Below are 14,609 nucleotides of genomic sequence, written 5' to 3' on the forward strand. Positions count from 1 at the left end.
AGAGAACCTTTCTCACAGAGTTTTGGGGGAAAAAAAACGTAAGTGTATGATGCCAGGCAGATGGTAAACACCCAATAAGAGCTACTGCTTTTGCTCACAAGTCCCACCAGCTGAGAGTCCTGGCAGCCCCAGTCCACACCCTATTTCTCCACCGGACCTGGGACCAGAGGCCAGAGAGGACCTCTCAGGCCCAGAGGCCCTGGGCTGTGATACCAGGCTGGGCTGGACCAGGCTGGGCACCCCTCGACCTGCTTGGCGTTTTCTGAGGCTCCCATTTCCTACAGCCCTCGGGTGCTAACCAGGTTCCCTGCTGCGTTGCAGCTGCTTGAACGGGATACAACCAAGAGGCTGGGAGTGACAGGGAACATCAAAATCCACCCCTTCTTCAAGACCATCAACTGGGCTCTGCTGGAGAAACGTGCAGTGGAGCCGCCCTTCAAGCCCAAAGTGGTACGTGATCCCGCTCCAGTGGGGGCTGCCCACTCAATGTTTTCTCTCACTGCCTTCCGGAGTGGACTCCTCCTGCTTTGCCCTGCCTCTCTCCTGCATCATTCGCATGCTCTCCTCCTCTCCCTTCTTCTAGCAAATCTGCTTTCCCAACCTCCTTGGCACACTGAGCCACAGCCTCTACCCTCGTATCCTCACCATCTCTCCTCAGTCAGTCATTCAACAAACATTGGTGACAGTGGATCCAGCCACCCTTTAGCATACATTCTTTAAAACCCACTGTGTGCAGGGGAGTATGCTTTGGGGATCACAGTTAAGGCCCCCCTCCCTCCACCTACCCATCTATCCAATCCATTTTCCAAAAAATATCGGAAATGATGAGTACCCTCTGGGTGCAGAGCACTGTGCTGGGCTGCATAGCGAAGTGGGAGGCCCAGTCCCAGAGCTAGAGGGGCCCCAGCTCCTCAGAGAGATAGGAAACTTGCACACTGATGGTCATCTATGATAAATGACAGCAGTACAAGACATGTCACAAGGCCACACACAATCAGTTGCCATAGGGATGGTCTGTGGGCAGGTGCCCAAGATGCAGAGATCGGGGTGGGTCTGAGAGGAAATGGGATGTCTGCAGGGCTGGGGAAGCTCGGCCAGGCCAAGGGCAGATGGGAGGTATTCCAGGTAGAGGAGGGATGGTTTGCATAAAGGCCTAGAATCTAGAGAAACCACCAAGGAGCCAGCAGGAGAGCAGAGGGAGGCTGGACTTCTCAGAAGTTGAGCTCTGTGGCCCTTCTCTGATCGCAGCTCTTCCCTCCCTTCCCCTTTCTCTCCTTTGCTTCCCCTCCTCTTTCAGGACACGCTGTTCCCACTGAGCAGCCTGTGTAATGTGCCCCCGTGTTTGTGTCTTGAAGCCGCAGAGCACTCCCCCATTCCAGGGATCTCAAACTCAGTGCCTCCTGCCGTGGGCACATCACTACCAGGCCAGGCCAGCTGTAGTAAAATCACACAGCCTGCTTTCAGTGTCTCGCTTTTGATAGAAAGAGGGATAGACTGATTTTAAATAACACCAGGCAGCTGATCGGCAGCCCCTGTCAGTGGGAAGTGGGGCCTGTGATGTACTGGCCAAGCGGGTTTCAGCACCAAGAGTGGGTGGACGTGCCAGGAAATGGGCCCAGGGCTGCTCTGCTCTGTCAGTTTTCAAAGAAGCCAGAAACCAGGATTTTTATGTCAAATTGCCCTTTTTTTTTTTTTTTTTTTGGTGGTACGCGGGCCTGTCACTGTTGTGGCCTCCCCCGTTGCGGAGCACAGGCTCCGGACGCGCAGGCTCAGGGACCATGGCTCATGGGCCTAGCCGCTCCGCAGCATGCGGGATCTTCCCGGATCGGGGCACGAACCCGTGTCCCCTGCATCGGCAGGCGGACTCTCAACCACTGCGCCACCAGGGAAGCCCCAAATTGCCCAATTTTAAAATATTGGCTCAAATGCCATTAATACCCATGGCTAGTCAAAATGGTTGTACCTGCAGCTCAGTTTGGCCTGAGGGCCACCAGCTTAAGACCTCTTTCAATCACTCTTTCATTGTACCTTCAGAAGCAGAGAGTTGGCAAACTTTTCCTGTGAACAGCCTTATAGTAAATATCTTAGGCTTTGCAGGCCAGATAGTCTCAAGGCGGCCATAGACGGTATGTCAGTGAGTGGGTGTGGTTGGGTACTAATAAAACTTTATTTATGGATGCCGAACTTTGAATTTCATTTAATTTTCACATGTCATGAAGTGTTATTCTCCTTTTGATTTTTTCCTAAACATTTAAAAATGCAAAAGCCAGCCTTAGCTTGTGGGACCTACAAAAACAAGTGGTGGCTGGGCTTTGGCCCAGGGCTGTGGTCTTCTAGAACCCTGCTTGGGTGGATGCCCACCTTTCCTCCTCCAGGCCCCCTGCTGGCTTCCCTCATTCCCTTGGTAACAGCATCCACCTTCCAGCAGAAAGACTCCCTTTTCTGTTCTAAATAAGGACAGCTCTGGCTTGGCCCAGCCCAACAGGGATTATGGCTCCGGGAATGGGTCCCTGGAACGTCGGGAACCCATTGGAAGGTTGCCCTTTGGGTCCCGCTTACACACCCCTGCCTTCTGTTTGCAGAGGTCTGCTGGAGACTACAACAACTTCGACCAGGAGTTCCTGAACGAGAAGCCGCGCCTCTCCTACAGCGACAAGAACCTCATCGACTCCATGGACCAAACAGCATTTGCCGGCTTCTCCTTTGTGAACCCCAAATTCGAGAGGCTCCTGGAAAATTGAGGTTGCCAGACACGTGCCCCCAGCCCACCCCAGCCAGGGAGCCTGGGTCAGCCAGCACGGCCTGCTGACCTGGCCCAGGCAGAGCAGGCAGGGCCCCCCACTTCATCGGCACCTGCCTGTCCCCCACGATAAGTAGCAGTGTGATTGTCATAATTTCTGCTGCTGCCTGTCTCCCTCGTCCCCCAGAGAGGCCTCAGCTCCTGTCTGGCTGGGCTTTCATGGTACTTCCTCTGTGAATTGTATGTGAATTTGCTTTTCCTCTGCCCTCAGAGGGAAATTGTAAATCCTGTGTTTCATTACTTGAATGTAGTTATCTATTGAAAAAAATATGTAAAATATATATATATATATATATATATATATATACACGCCTATATATATATATATATATATATATATAGGCGTGTATATATTGCTCAGTAGAGAAAAATGTGGTGATATGATCTTTTAAAATATATATATATTATATATATGACACACACCCTCCCCACCTCCCACCACCCCCCCACCCAAAAAAAAAAAAAAAAAAGGAGCACAAGCTGTTTGAAACGCCAGATTCTTTTATTTGTGTGTCTAAATAAACACCAACTGATGCTGACCTGGCTGTCAGGACACGTTTCTCCCAGGAAGCTGGTGGCTGCTGCTCCCACTTCTGGCAGCTCTGTCTTGGAAGTTAAACCGAGCTGTTAGCTGCAGATGCAGACCCCTGGGCTTTCATGCAAATGTGTTTGTATTTATGGGTTTCCTCTGGCTCCAGGGCCATGGGCCAAAAGCAGAAAACTTTTCTGGGTGGCTGAGGGAGCCCCAGGTGTCTCTGTGGGGTGATGGGAGGAGGAGGGACCAGCTGCAGAGAGTCTATCTCAGAAGAGTGAGGGGCGAGCGCTGAAAAGCAGGACAGTGCAAGGTCTGGCGGGGAGATGTGAGCAAAGTCGTCGAGGCCAGCCCAGACTGGGGAGGAGGACAGGGGAGAGAATGGAAATACAGCTCAGGCTTCAGACAGCTCTGGATTCAAATCGCAGAGTAGCCAAAAGATTCGGCTTTTAAGATGTCACTTAATCATTTGAAACCTCCGTTTCCTCATCTGTAAAATGGGGACAAAGCAAGGTGGTACTCGGTGTAACTCCTCATCTCATGTTTGTCCCCGCCCTTGCCACAGAGGAGTCTGTGTCTGAGTTCTAGAATCTATATCTCAGGAGCTCTTTCCTACCTGGGGACAGGGAGGGGAGCAGGGTAGGAGAAAAAAGTGAGAAAATGCCGAGTGGCCGGGTTGAGGTTGAGAGACTTGCTCAGTGTGCCCGTGTGCAGCGAGGAAACTGGTGGCAGCCGGTGTCCCCCTGAGCGTGCAGCTTTCTGTCCCCACCACTTCAACACCTGCTCACGGCTTCCTGTTTCTTCCTCTCCGCCTCTCTCTGGGCACAGGCCTCAGGCAGGGCCCTCCCTGCAGCCCCTCTGGTCCAGCCCCCGGCCCTCGTCCCTGGTGGTGGACGAGGTGCCCCCAGCGCCGGATTGGCTGGCCCTGGCATCCAAGTAGCTGACTTCCAGCAAGTTCATTTTTCTGGGCTGAGGTACAAGTTTCCACAGCTGGAGAGGTGCCAGATGAGGGGGGGCTGATACTGCGGGGATTGGGGGCCAAACCCTCCCCAGAGAGACCTAAGTGTCTCCCTGTCCTCTCCACCTGCCATCCTCTTGGGAAACACTTGAATCCCTGCTCTGCGTCCAGCAGTGAAAGCCCCAGAAGTGGGGCTTTTTCCCCTTGGGCTCACAGTCGGGAGGGAGACACAGCGTGACATGGGCTGTGCTGGGGAATGCTGGGGCTCTGAGAGCCCAGAGGAGGAGCCTGGAGACCCCTGTTCCCTACTTCTGTTGCACAGGCCCCAGAAGCCCCCGGGGTGGTCCAGAGTGTGTTTAGAACAGAACTACAGTTGGTGAGTGAATTCAGAGTCTCTCCCGTCGTCCTGCAGCTCCAAGGCAGAGCCATGCAGCCAGAGCCCATTTCCTCCTGCGTGGGCTGGGAGACTAAGTCGTTTTTCAGCCAGAGGCTGTGGAGGGTGGCGGGAAGAACGGAAGTGTGAGTTCTACTCCGCTACCCACACACTGTAACCACCACGAGTTTCTTCCTTAGGCCTCAGTTCCTCATCTGTAAAACGGGACCATTACTCCTTACTGGCTCTTGGAGCTCCCAGCTCTGGGGAATCCCTCAGAGACTGATGCTCGGTACCCCATGGGGCTGGGCAAAGCCTGGGGGATGGGGAAGCAGCTGCCAGGGATGCTGCCAAACTGCCTGGGAAGCTGTGCGGCTCGAGGCCTGTTCCCAGAGTTGCATAGGCACCAGGACTGACGGGTGGCCCAGGAAATGCCTCTCGTGGCTGGGCTCGGAGCCACGCTTTCACTGGGAACTGGGGGTCTGGAAGACGGCCCTCCGCCTGCCAGGTAGGTGTGTAGGCAGAGCAGCGAGCTTGGCCTCCACCTGAAATGTGTACCAGGCCTCACACTCAGAGCCAAGCAAACACAGATGCAGGAGGGCCTGGGGGCAGGAGCAGGGCTCTGCTGTCAGATACCCCTGGTTTCAAACCCTGCATGTCCCTAGTTGTGTGACCTCAGTGAGTGACAACCTCCCGGAGGTCCAGTTTCCTTTACTGTAAAATGGGGATGCAGGCAGACTTCATTTTACTGCACTTCGCTGTACTACACTTTGCAGACATCATGTTCTTTACAAATTGAAGGTTCGTGGCAACCCTGCGTGGAGCAAGTCGATCGGCACCATTTCTCCAATGGCATTTGTTCACTTCGTGCTTCTGTGTCACATTTTGGTAATTCTCTCAATATTTCAAACTTTAAATTATTATTATATTTGTTATGGTGATCAGTGATGTCTGATGTTACTATTGTAATTGTTTTGCAGCACCACCAACTGTGCCCATATAAGAACTTAATCCGAACTTCCCTGGTAGTCCAGTGGTTAGGACTCCATGCTTCCACTGCAAGGCACATGAGTTCAATCCCTGGTTGGGGAACTGAGATTCCACTTGCTGCACAGTGCAGCCAAGAAAAACGCAAAAAGATGAGAATCCACCTGCCAATGCAGGGGACACGGGTTCGAGTCCTGGTCTGGGAAGATCCCACATGCCACGGAACAACTAAGCCTGTGGGCCACAACTACTGAGCCCACGCTCTAGAGGCTGCAAGCTACAACTACTCTAGAGCCCATGTGCCACAACTACTGAAGCCCATGCGCCTAGAGCCGGTGCTCCACAACAAGAGAAACAACCGCAATGAGAAGCCTGCACACTGCAACAAAGAGTAGCTCCTACTCGCTGTAACTAGAGAAAGCCTGCGTGCAGCAATGAACACCCAACGCAACCAAGATAAATAGATAAATGTATTTTTTAAAAAAGGAAATACATTTCACAAGGCTATAGCTGCCACACATAGTGATTCCTCTGATGGATCTAAAAATTGAAAACCTTTTGGAAAAGGTTTACCATCCTAGATGTCATTAAGACATTTGTGATCCATAGAAAGAGGTCAAAATAACATTAAGAAGAGTTTGGAAGAAGTTGATTCCAACCCTCATGGATGACTTTGAGGGGTTCAGGACTTCAGTGGAGGAAGTCACTGCAGATGTGATGGAAATAGCAGAAGAACCAGAGTTAGAAGTAGAGCCTGAAGATGTAACTGAATTGCTGCAATCTCATGATAAAACTTTTAACGAACGAGGAATTGCTTCTTATGAATGAACAAAGAAGGTGGTTTCTTGGGATGGAATCCACTCCTGGTGAAGATGCTTTGAAGATTATTGAAATGACAATAAAGGGTTTAGAATATTACATAAACATAGTTGATAAAGCAGTGGCAGGACTTGAGAGGATTGACTCCAATTCTGGAAGAACTTCTGTGAGTAAAATGCTATCAAACAGCACTGTGTACTATAGAGAAATCATTCATGAAAGGAAGAGTCATTTGATATGGCAAACTTCATTTTTGTTTTATTTTAAGAAATTGTCACAGCTTCCTCAATCTTCAAGCAACCACCACCTTGATCAGTCAGCAGCCATCAACATCGAGGCAAAACCTTCCACCAGCAAAAAGATTACAACTTGCTGAAGGCTCAGATGATGGTTAGCATTTTTTAGCAATAAAGTACTTTTTAATTAAGGTATGTACATTGCTTTTTAAGACCTAATGTTATTGCACTTAATAGATTATAGTGTAAACATAACTTATATGTACTGGGGAAACCCCAAATTTTTTGTGACTCGTGCTTTATTTCGGTGGTCTGGAACCGAACTCGTAATATTTCCGAGGTACGCGTGTAGCTATGCTGATGCTTGTGGACTAGGATGATTTCTGTAAGTGCATCCCACGGTCTCAGGACACAGTAGATGCTCAGTAGACAGCAGCCACTGTGACCCCATCCCCTCAAGGGGATGAAACATGCTCAGGATAGCGGGCCTGTCAGCTGCACATCAGAACCCGTGGGCCTTTTGACCAGACTGCAGGAGGGCACCTTGGCAGTTTCAATTAAAACCTAAAATGTGGGAATTCCCTGACAGTCCAGTGATTAGGACTCCGTGCTTCTACTGCAGGGGGCACAGGTTCGATCCCTGGTCTGGGAACTAAGACCCTGCAAGCCATGTGGCGTGGAATGAATGAATGAATGAATGAATCCTAAAATGCACCCACCCCATGATCCAGCAATCCCCCTTCCCAAGCAGAGCTACCCAGAGGAGTCTCACCCACAGGCCCCAGGAGGCTGGCCCAGGATGCCCACCACCTCGTGGACTAATTGGGAAAAACTCGAAGCAAGCAGAACACCCAGCACCTGGGGAGGTGGTTAAATACTTTCCTGATGTGGAAAGTGGTGCAGGGCCAAGGAATCAAGATGAGCAAGTTAGAGAACCAAAACTTCAGAGCGATTCCACCCTGTGGTTCCATGTGCCAGCTCTCGAGGGCACCCAAAGGTGGAATGAAGGATGAATGCGTGAATGAATGCGTGGGCTGCGCAGACCACAATCCCTTTAAGGCAGTGGCTCTCACAGTCAGCGTGCAAAGCATACTGATAAGACACATCCTTTATGCCAAGTTCTAGCCAGCAGGTCTCAGCCCTGACTATACATAGGAATCCGATGCCCAGGCTGCCCCGCGTCTAGTTCTAGGTGATCTCTGGAAGGGACCCCACGTTAGTATTGCTAAAGTGCCCCGCAGTCCAACGGGCACCAGGATTGAGAGCCAGTTGGTTGAGATCTGGGAATCTGCATTTCACCCAGTCGTCCTGGTGGAGCAAGGAGATGCGGCTGTGAGCGGGCCACACCCTGGAAGGTGAAGTCGCCAGCCAGTACCGCCCAGCCCCTGTGTGTGGAAGGCTCCACCGCTGGACCCTGGGACCCCTGCGTGAGCGCGCATCACAGGCGGAAGATCGGTGAGCCCTAAGGGAGGGAGCCTGCGGCGGCTCCGGGAAGCTACAGCGCCCTCTGGTGGCCGGCGGGCTTGCAGGCCCAGGGAGGACCGTTTTGTGCCAGGTACAGTGCTCGGTTCCTAACCCACCTCCTGTCATTAGTCCCTGGGGAAATATTCCAGCAAGGAGGTGCCCGAGGACCATTTTGAAGAGATTCAGAGATGTGGAGGTTACACATCTAGACAGCTCCCCTGGCATTAAGAGGGTCTCTGGTCTGCCCCAAATCTCAACCCCATTCCTTAGCATCCATCACACAATTAGAATCCCATTTCCCCAATTTCTTCCTTACTAAGGTGTGAATGACTGATATGAGCTCCCCTCCCCCTGCTCTGGGGGCATGGGTAAGGAGTCGGTAAAACAAGGGTGGCTGCCAATCCTGCCCTGTGACATTAGAAGCGACAGGTGACCAAACCCCAGGAACTCAGAAGTCAATGTCCTCCAGCTGGCAGGTGGCACTGGCCCACTGTCCCAGCTGAGGGTTAGGACATGGTTCAAGAGCAAGACAGCTGTGGCCAACCACAGACCTTTAGAAACCTGCCATCAATAGTATTGGCAAAACCTCTCTGAGCCACTTCCTGGATTTAAATCATGAGTTTCATTTTCATAGGAAAATGAAAAAGGAATGTCTCAAAAATTAAGCCAATTAGACCCACTTTGCATCAATGATAAGTTCAAAATAACTCATTTCACAAAATGCTTGCATTCCATTAAAAGTGGATCTTGGGACTTCCCCGGTGGCGCAGTGGTTAAGAATCCTCCTGCCAATGCAGGGAACATAGGTTCGAGCCCTGGTCCAGGAAGATCCCAGGAAGATCCCAGGATCCCAGGATCCCAGGATCCCAGGAAGATCCCTTAATTGCCGCGGAGCAATTAAGCCCACGTGCCACAACTGCTGAAGCCCGCGCCTAGAGCCCGTGCTCTGCAACAAGAGAAGCCACCACAGTGAGAAGCCCACGCACCACAACGAAGAGTAGCCCCTGCTCACAGCAACTAGAGACAGCCCGCGTGCAGCAATGAAGACCTAATGCAGCCAAAGATAAATAAATAAAATAAAATAAAGCTGAAAAGCCCAAAGAGAAGTCAAACCCAGGCCTTTAAAACTGTTGCCTCAGGGCTCTGCAAAACCACGCAAGAGGCTGCAGAATATAAAGCAAAACTGCTGCTGAAAGCATTTCTACGTGAAAACACACCCTCTGCAAAAAAAAAAGAAAAAGAAAAAGAAAAAGAAAAGGATCTTGTTAACTTAATTGTTCTTGAGCGCTCTGTTTGGAAACAAGGTATGTTTAAAAAAAGAAAGAAAGATTGTCTTTAAACCCTGGCTCAGGTTTGCAGTAGCTGGATATCAAATGCTCCTTTTTATATTGGACCCATACTCAGACTCACCTAGCGTGGGCCAGGAAGTGGCAGCGCTGATGACAAACTATGGGATGCAGACTTGGAGTCAGATCTGGGTCTACACCTGCCTGTCCCATCCCTCCACTGTTACTTGCCCTCTCTGAGCCTCAGTTTCCTCCCCTATAGCTTGGGCATAATAATACCTGCTTTACAGTGTTGTTATGAGGCTGAAGCTTGGAAAACTCTTCGTGCAGCCTGGCACACAGTGAGTACTCAGGAAATCTAAGACTATTGTTCTTATTCTTCACTCTGTGAACATCTTCCATGTCTCCAAGCATGTTTGCCTCACAGCAGTGCTGTAGGTACAAGGCATGGCTGGGCCCAGGCTAGTGTCCGGGAATCTTGTAGAAAGGGGACAAAATTTTTCTGGATGGGAATGGAGTGAAGAGCCCTGGACTGCGAGTCAGGAGTAGGTTCCAGACCTAGCAGCAGGGTCCGTCTCCGCTTCCCTTACTGTGGGCTTTGGGCCATCAGCCAGCTCCACAGCAGGAAAATGAGAGTCTAAGGCTGATGTGAGTGGCAGGTGGGTCTCATGTGGTTTTAAATTATGAAAAAGAAAAGTTGAATGTCAAATGCCCCAGTTCTTGCTAGGTGGGGTGACGGTCAAGCGTGGGGCGGGGCCTCTGCTTAGGACCCGCCCAGAAGTGGAGAGGCAGCACGTCCAAAGGGCTGCCTCTGGAGTGTGGAGTTCCGGAGTTTGGAGAGTTCCTCCTCATACCCCCGCCCCAACAAACTGCCAGGAAGAAAGAAGTATGAGTCATAGGAAAATGAAAAAGGAATGTCTCAAATCTTGTACGACTCATTATTGATTTCAGAACTTGAGTTGGATTGAAGAATGAGTACAAATAGAGGATTGGTTCAAGATGGCAGAGTAGAAGGACATGCTCTCACTCCCTCTTGCAAGAACACCAGAATCACAACTAACTGCTGAAGAGTCATCGACAGGAAGACACTGGAACTCACCAAAAAAGATACCCCACAGAAGTCCACCCACTGGAGTGAAGGTTCTGAGCCCCACGTCAGGCTTCCCAACCTGGGGGTCCAGCAACGGGAGGAGGACTTCCTACAGAATCAGACTTTGAAGGCTAGCGGGATTTCATTGCAGGACTTCGACAGCACTGGGGGAAACAGAGACTCCACTCTTGGAGGGCACACACAAAGCAGTGTGCGCATCGGGACCCAGGGGAAGGAGTAGTGACCCCAGGGGAGACTGAACCAGACCTACCTGCTAGTGTTGGAGGGTCTCCTGAACAGACGGGGGGTGGCTGTGTCTCACCATGGGGACAAGGACACTGGCAGCAGAAGTTCTGGGAAGTACTCCTTGGTGTGAGCCCTCCCAGAGTCGGCCATTAGCCCCACCAAAGAGCCCGGGTAGGCTCCAGTGTTGGGTCGCCTCAGACCAAACAACCAACAGGGAGGGAACCCAGCCCCACCCATCAGCAGACAAGTGGATTAAAGTTTTACTGACCTCTGCCCACAAAAGCAACAGCCAGCTCTACCCAGCACCAGTCCCTCCCATCAGGAAACTTGCAAAAGCCTCTTAGATAGCCTCATCCACCAGAGGGCAGACAGCCGAAGCAAGAAGAACTACAATGCTGCAGCCTGTGGAACAAAAACCACACTCACAGAAAGATAGACAAGATGAAAAGGCAGAGGACTATGTACCACATGAAGGAAAAAGATAAAACCCCAGAAAGACAACTAAATGAAGTGGGGATAGGCAACCTTCCAGAAAAAGAATTCAGAATAATGATAGTGAAGATGATCCAGGACCTCGGAAAAAGAATGGAGGCAAAGATCGAGAAGATGCAAGAAATGTTTAACAAAGAGCTAGAAGAATTAAAGAACAAAGAAACAGAGATGAACAACACAATATCTGAAATGAAAAATACACTAGAAGGAATCAATAGCAGAATAACTGAGGCAGAAGAACAGATAAGTGACCTGGAAGGCAGAATGGTGGAATTCACTGCTGCAGAACCGAATAAAGAAAAAGAATGAAAAGAAATGAAGACAGCCTAAGAGACCTCTGGGACAACATTAAACGCAACAACATTTGCATTATAGGGGTCCCAGAAGAAGAGAGAGAGAAAGGACCCGAGAAAATATTTGAAGAGATTACAGTCGAAAACTTCCCTAACGTGGGAAAGGAAATAGTCACCCAAGTCCAGGAAGCACAGAGAGTCCCATACAGGATAAACCCAAGGAGAAACACTGAGACACATAGTAATCAAATTGGCAAAAATTAAAGACAAAGAAAAATTATTGAAAGCAACAAGGGAAAAACGACAAATAACATACAAAGGAACTCCCATAAGGTTAACAGCTGATTTCTCAGCAAAAACTCTACAAGCCAGAAGGGAGTGTCGTGATATACTTAAAGTGATGAAAGGGAAGCACCTACAACCAAGATTACTCTCCCCAGCAAGGATCTCATTCAGATTCAATGGAGAAATCAAAAGCTTTACAGACAAGCAAAAGCTAAGAGAACTCAGCACCACCAAAGCAGCTCTACAACAAATGCTAAAGGAACTTCTCTAAGTGGGAAACACAAGAGAAGGAAAGGACCTACAAAAACAAACCCAAAACAATTAAGAAAATGGTCATAGGAACATACATATCGATAATTACCTTAAACATGAATGGATTAAATGCTCCAAACAAAAGACACAGGCTTGCTGAATGGATACAAAAGCAAGACCCATATATATGCTGTCTACAAGAGACCCACTTCAGACGTAGGGGCACATTCAGACTGAAAGTGAGGGGATGGGAAAAGATATTCCATGCAAATTGAAATCAAAAGAAAGCTGGAGTAGCAATACTCGTATCAGATAAAATAGACTTTAAAATAAAGAATGTTACAAGAGACAAGGAAGGACACTACATAATGATCAAGGGATCAATCCAAGAAGAAGATATAACAATTATAAATGTTATAAATTATTATAAATTATTAATATATATATGCACCCAACATAGGAGCACCTCAATACATAAGGCAACTGCTAACAGCTCTAAAAGAGGAAATCGACAGTAACACAATAATAGTGGGGGACTTAAACACCTCACTTACACCAATGGACAGATCATCCAAACAGAAAATTAATAAGGAAACACAAGTTTTAAATGACACAACAGACTAGATAGATTTAATTGATATTTATAGGACATTCCATCCAAATACAGCAGATTACACTTTCTTCTCAAGTGTGCATGGAACATTCTCCAGGATAGATCACATCTTGTGTTACAAATCAAGCCTCAGTAAATTTAAGAAAATTGAAATCATATCAAGCATCTTTTCTGACCACAGCACTATGAGATTAGAAATCAATTACAGGGAACTAGAGAAAGCCCGTATGCAGCAACAAAGACCCAACGCAACCAAAAATAAATAAACTAATTAAGTTTTTTAAAAAAGAAAATGAAACAGAGGGAAGTACACCTGAAACTAACACAGCATTGTAAATCAACTATACTCCAATAAAATTTTTTAAAAAATCAGTTACAGGGAAAAAAACGTAAAAAACACAAACACATGGAGGGTAAACAATACATTACTAAATAACCAAGAGATCACTGAAGAAATCAAAGAAGAAACCAAAAAATACAAATGATAATGAAAACACAATGATCCAAAACCTATGGGATGTAGCAAAAGCAGTTCTAAGAGGGAAGGTTATAGCTATATAAGCCTACCTCAAGAAACAGGAAATATCTCAAATAAACAATCTAAAATTACACCTAAAGGAACTAGAAAGAAGAACAAACAAAACCCAGAGTTAGCAGAAGGAAAGAAATCATAAAGATCCGAGCAGAAATAAATGAAATAGAAACAAAGAAAACAACAGCAAAGATCAATAAAACTAAAAGTTGATTCCTTGAGAAGATAAACAAAATTGACAAACCATTAGCCAGACTCATCAAGAAAAAGAGAGAGAGGACTCAAATCAATAAAATTAGAAATGAAAAAGGAAAAGTTACAACAGACACCGCAGAAATACAAAGTGTCTTAAGAGACTACTACAAGCAACTCTATGCCAATAAAATGGACAACCTGGAAGAAATGGACAAATTCTTAGAAAGGTATAATCTTCCAAGACTGAACCAGGAAAAACTAGAAAATATGAACAGACCAATCACAAGTAATGAAATTGAAACTGTGATTAAAAATCTTCCAACAAACAAAAGTCCAGGACCAGATGGCTTCACAGGTGAATTCTATCAAACATTTAGAGAAGAGCTAACACCCATCCTTCTCAAACTCTTCCAAAAAATGGCAGAGGAAGAAACACTCCCAAACTCATTCTATGAGGCCATCACCACACTGATACCAAAACCAGACAAAGATACTACAAAAAAAGAAAACTAGAGACCAATATCACTGATGAATACAGATGCAAAAATCCTCAACAAAATACTAGCAAACAGAATCCAACAACACATTAAAAGGATCATACACCATGATCAAGTGGGATTTAACCCAGGGATGCAAGCATTCTTCAATATATGCAAATCAATGGATGTGATACAACATATAAACAAATTGAAGAATAAAAACCATATGATCATCTCAATAGATGCAGAAAAAGATTTGACAAAATTCAACACCGATTTATGATAAAAACCTCTCCAGATAGTGGTAATAGAGGGAACCTACCTCAACATAATAAAGGCTATATACAACAAACCCACAGCAAACATCATTCTCAATGGTGAAAAACTGAAAGCATTTCCTCTAAGATCAGGAACAAGACAAGGATGTCCACTCTTGCCACTTTTATTCAACACAGTTTTGGAATTTCTAGCCACGGCAATCAGAGAAGAAATGAAAGGAATCCGAATTGGAAAAGAAGAAGTAAAACTGTCACTGTTTGCAGATGACATGATACTATACATAGAGAATCCTAAAGATGCCACCAGAAAACTACTAGAGCTCATCAATGAATTTGGTAAAGTTGCAGGATACAAAATTAATGCACAGAAATCTCTTGCATTCCTATACACTGATGATG

General features: G+C 47.5%; 1 protein-coding gene across 6 annotated transcripts in view; it reads left to right on the plus strand.

Moving 5' to 3' along the window:
• The window catches only part of PRKCD (protein kinase C delta), a 33,322-nt gene extending 26,422 nt beyond the window's left edge, over positions 1-6,900 (plus strand). For 3 of the 6 annotated variants that reach the window (XM_067754760.1, XM_067754756.1, XM_067754757.1), the window contains exons 18-19: positions 322-450; positions 2,583-4,857. In XM_067754760.1, coding sequence (XP_067610861.1) covers positions 322-450; positions 2,583-2,741 — 288 coding nt within the window. In that variant the 3' untranslated portion in view covers positions 2,742-4,857. The other 3 variants (XM_067754759.1, XM_067754758.1, XM_067754761.1) reach the window with 3 other exon arrangements.
• The last annotated feature ends 7,709 nt before the right edge of the window (positions 6,901-14,609 follow it).

Source organism: Pseudorca crassidens, chromosome 10 (assembly GCF_039906515.1).
Source record: "Pseudorca crassidens isolate mPseCra1 chromosome 10, mPseCra1.hap1, whole genome shotgun sequence".
Classification (NCBI taxonomy): Eukaryota; Metazoa; Chordata; class Mammalia; order Artiodactyla; family Delphinidae; genus Pseudorca; species Pseudorca crassidens.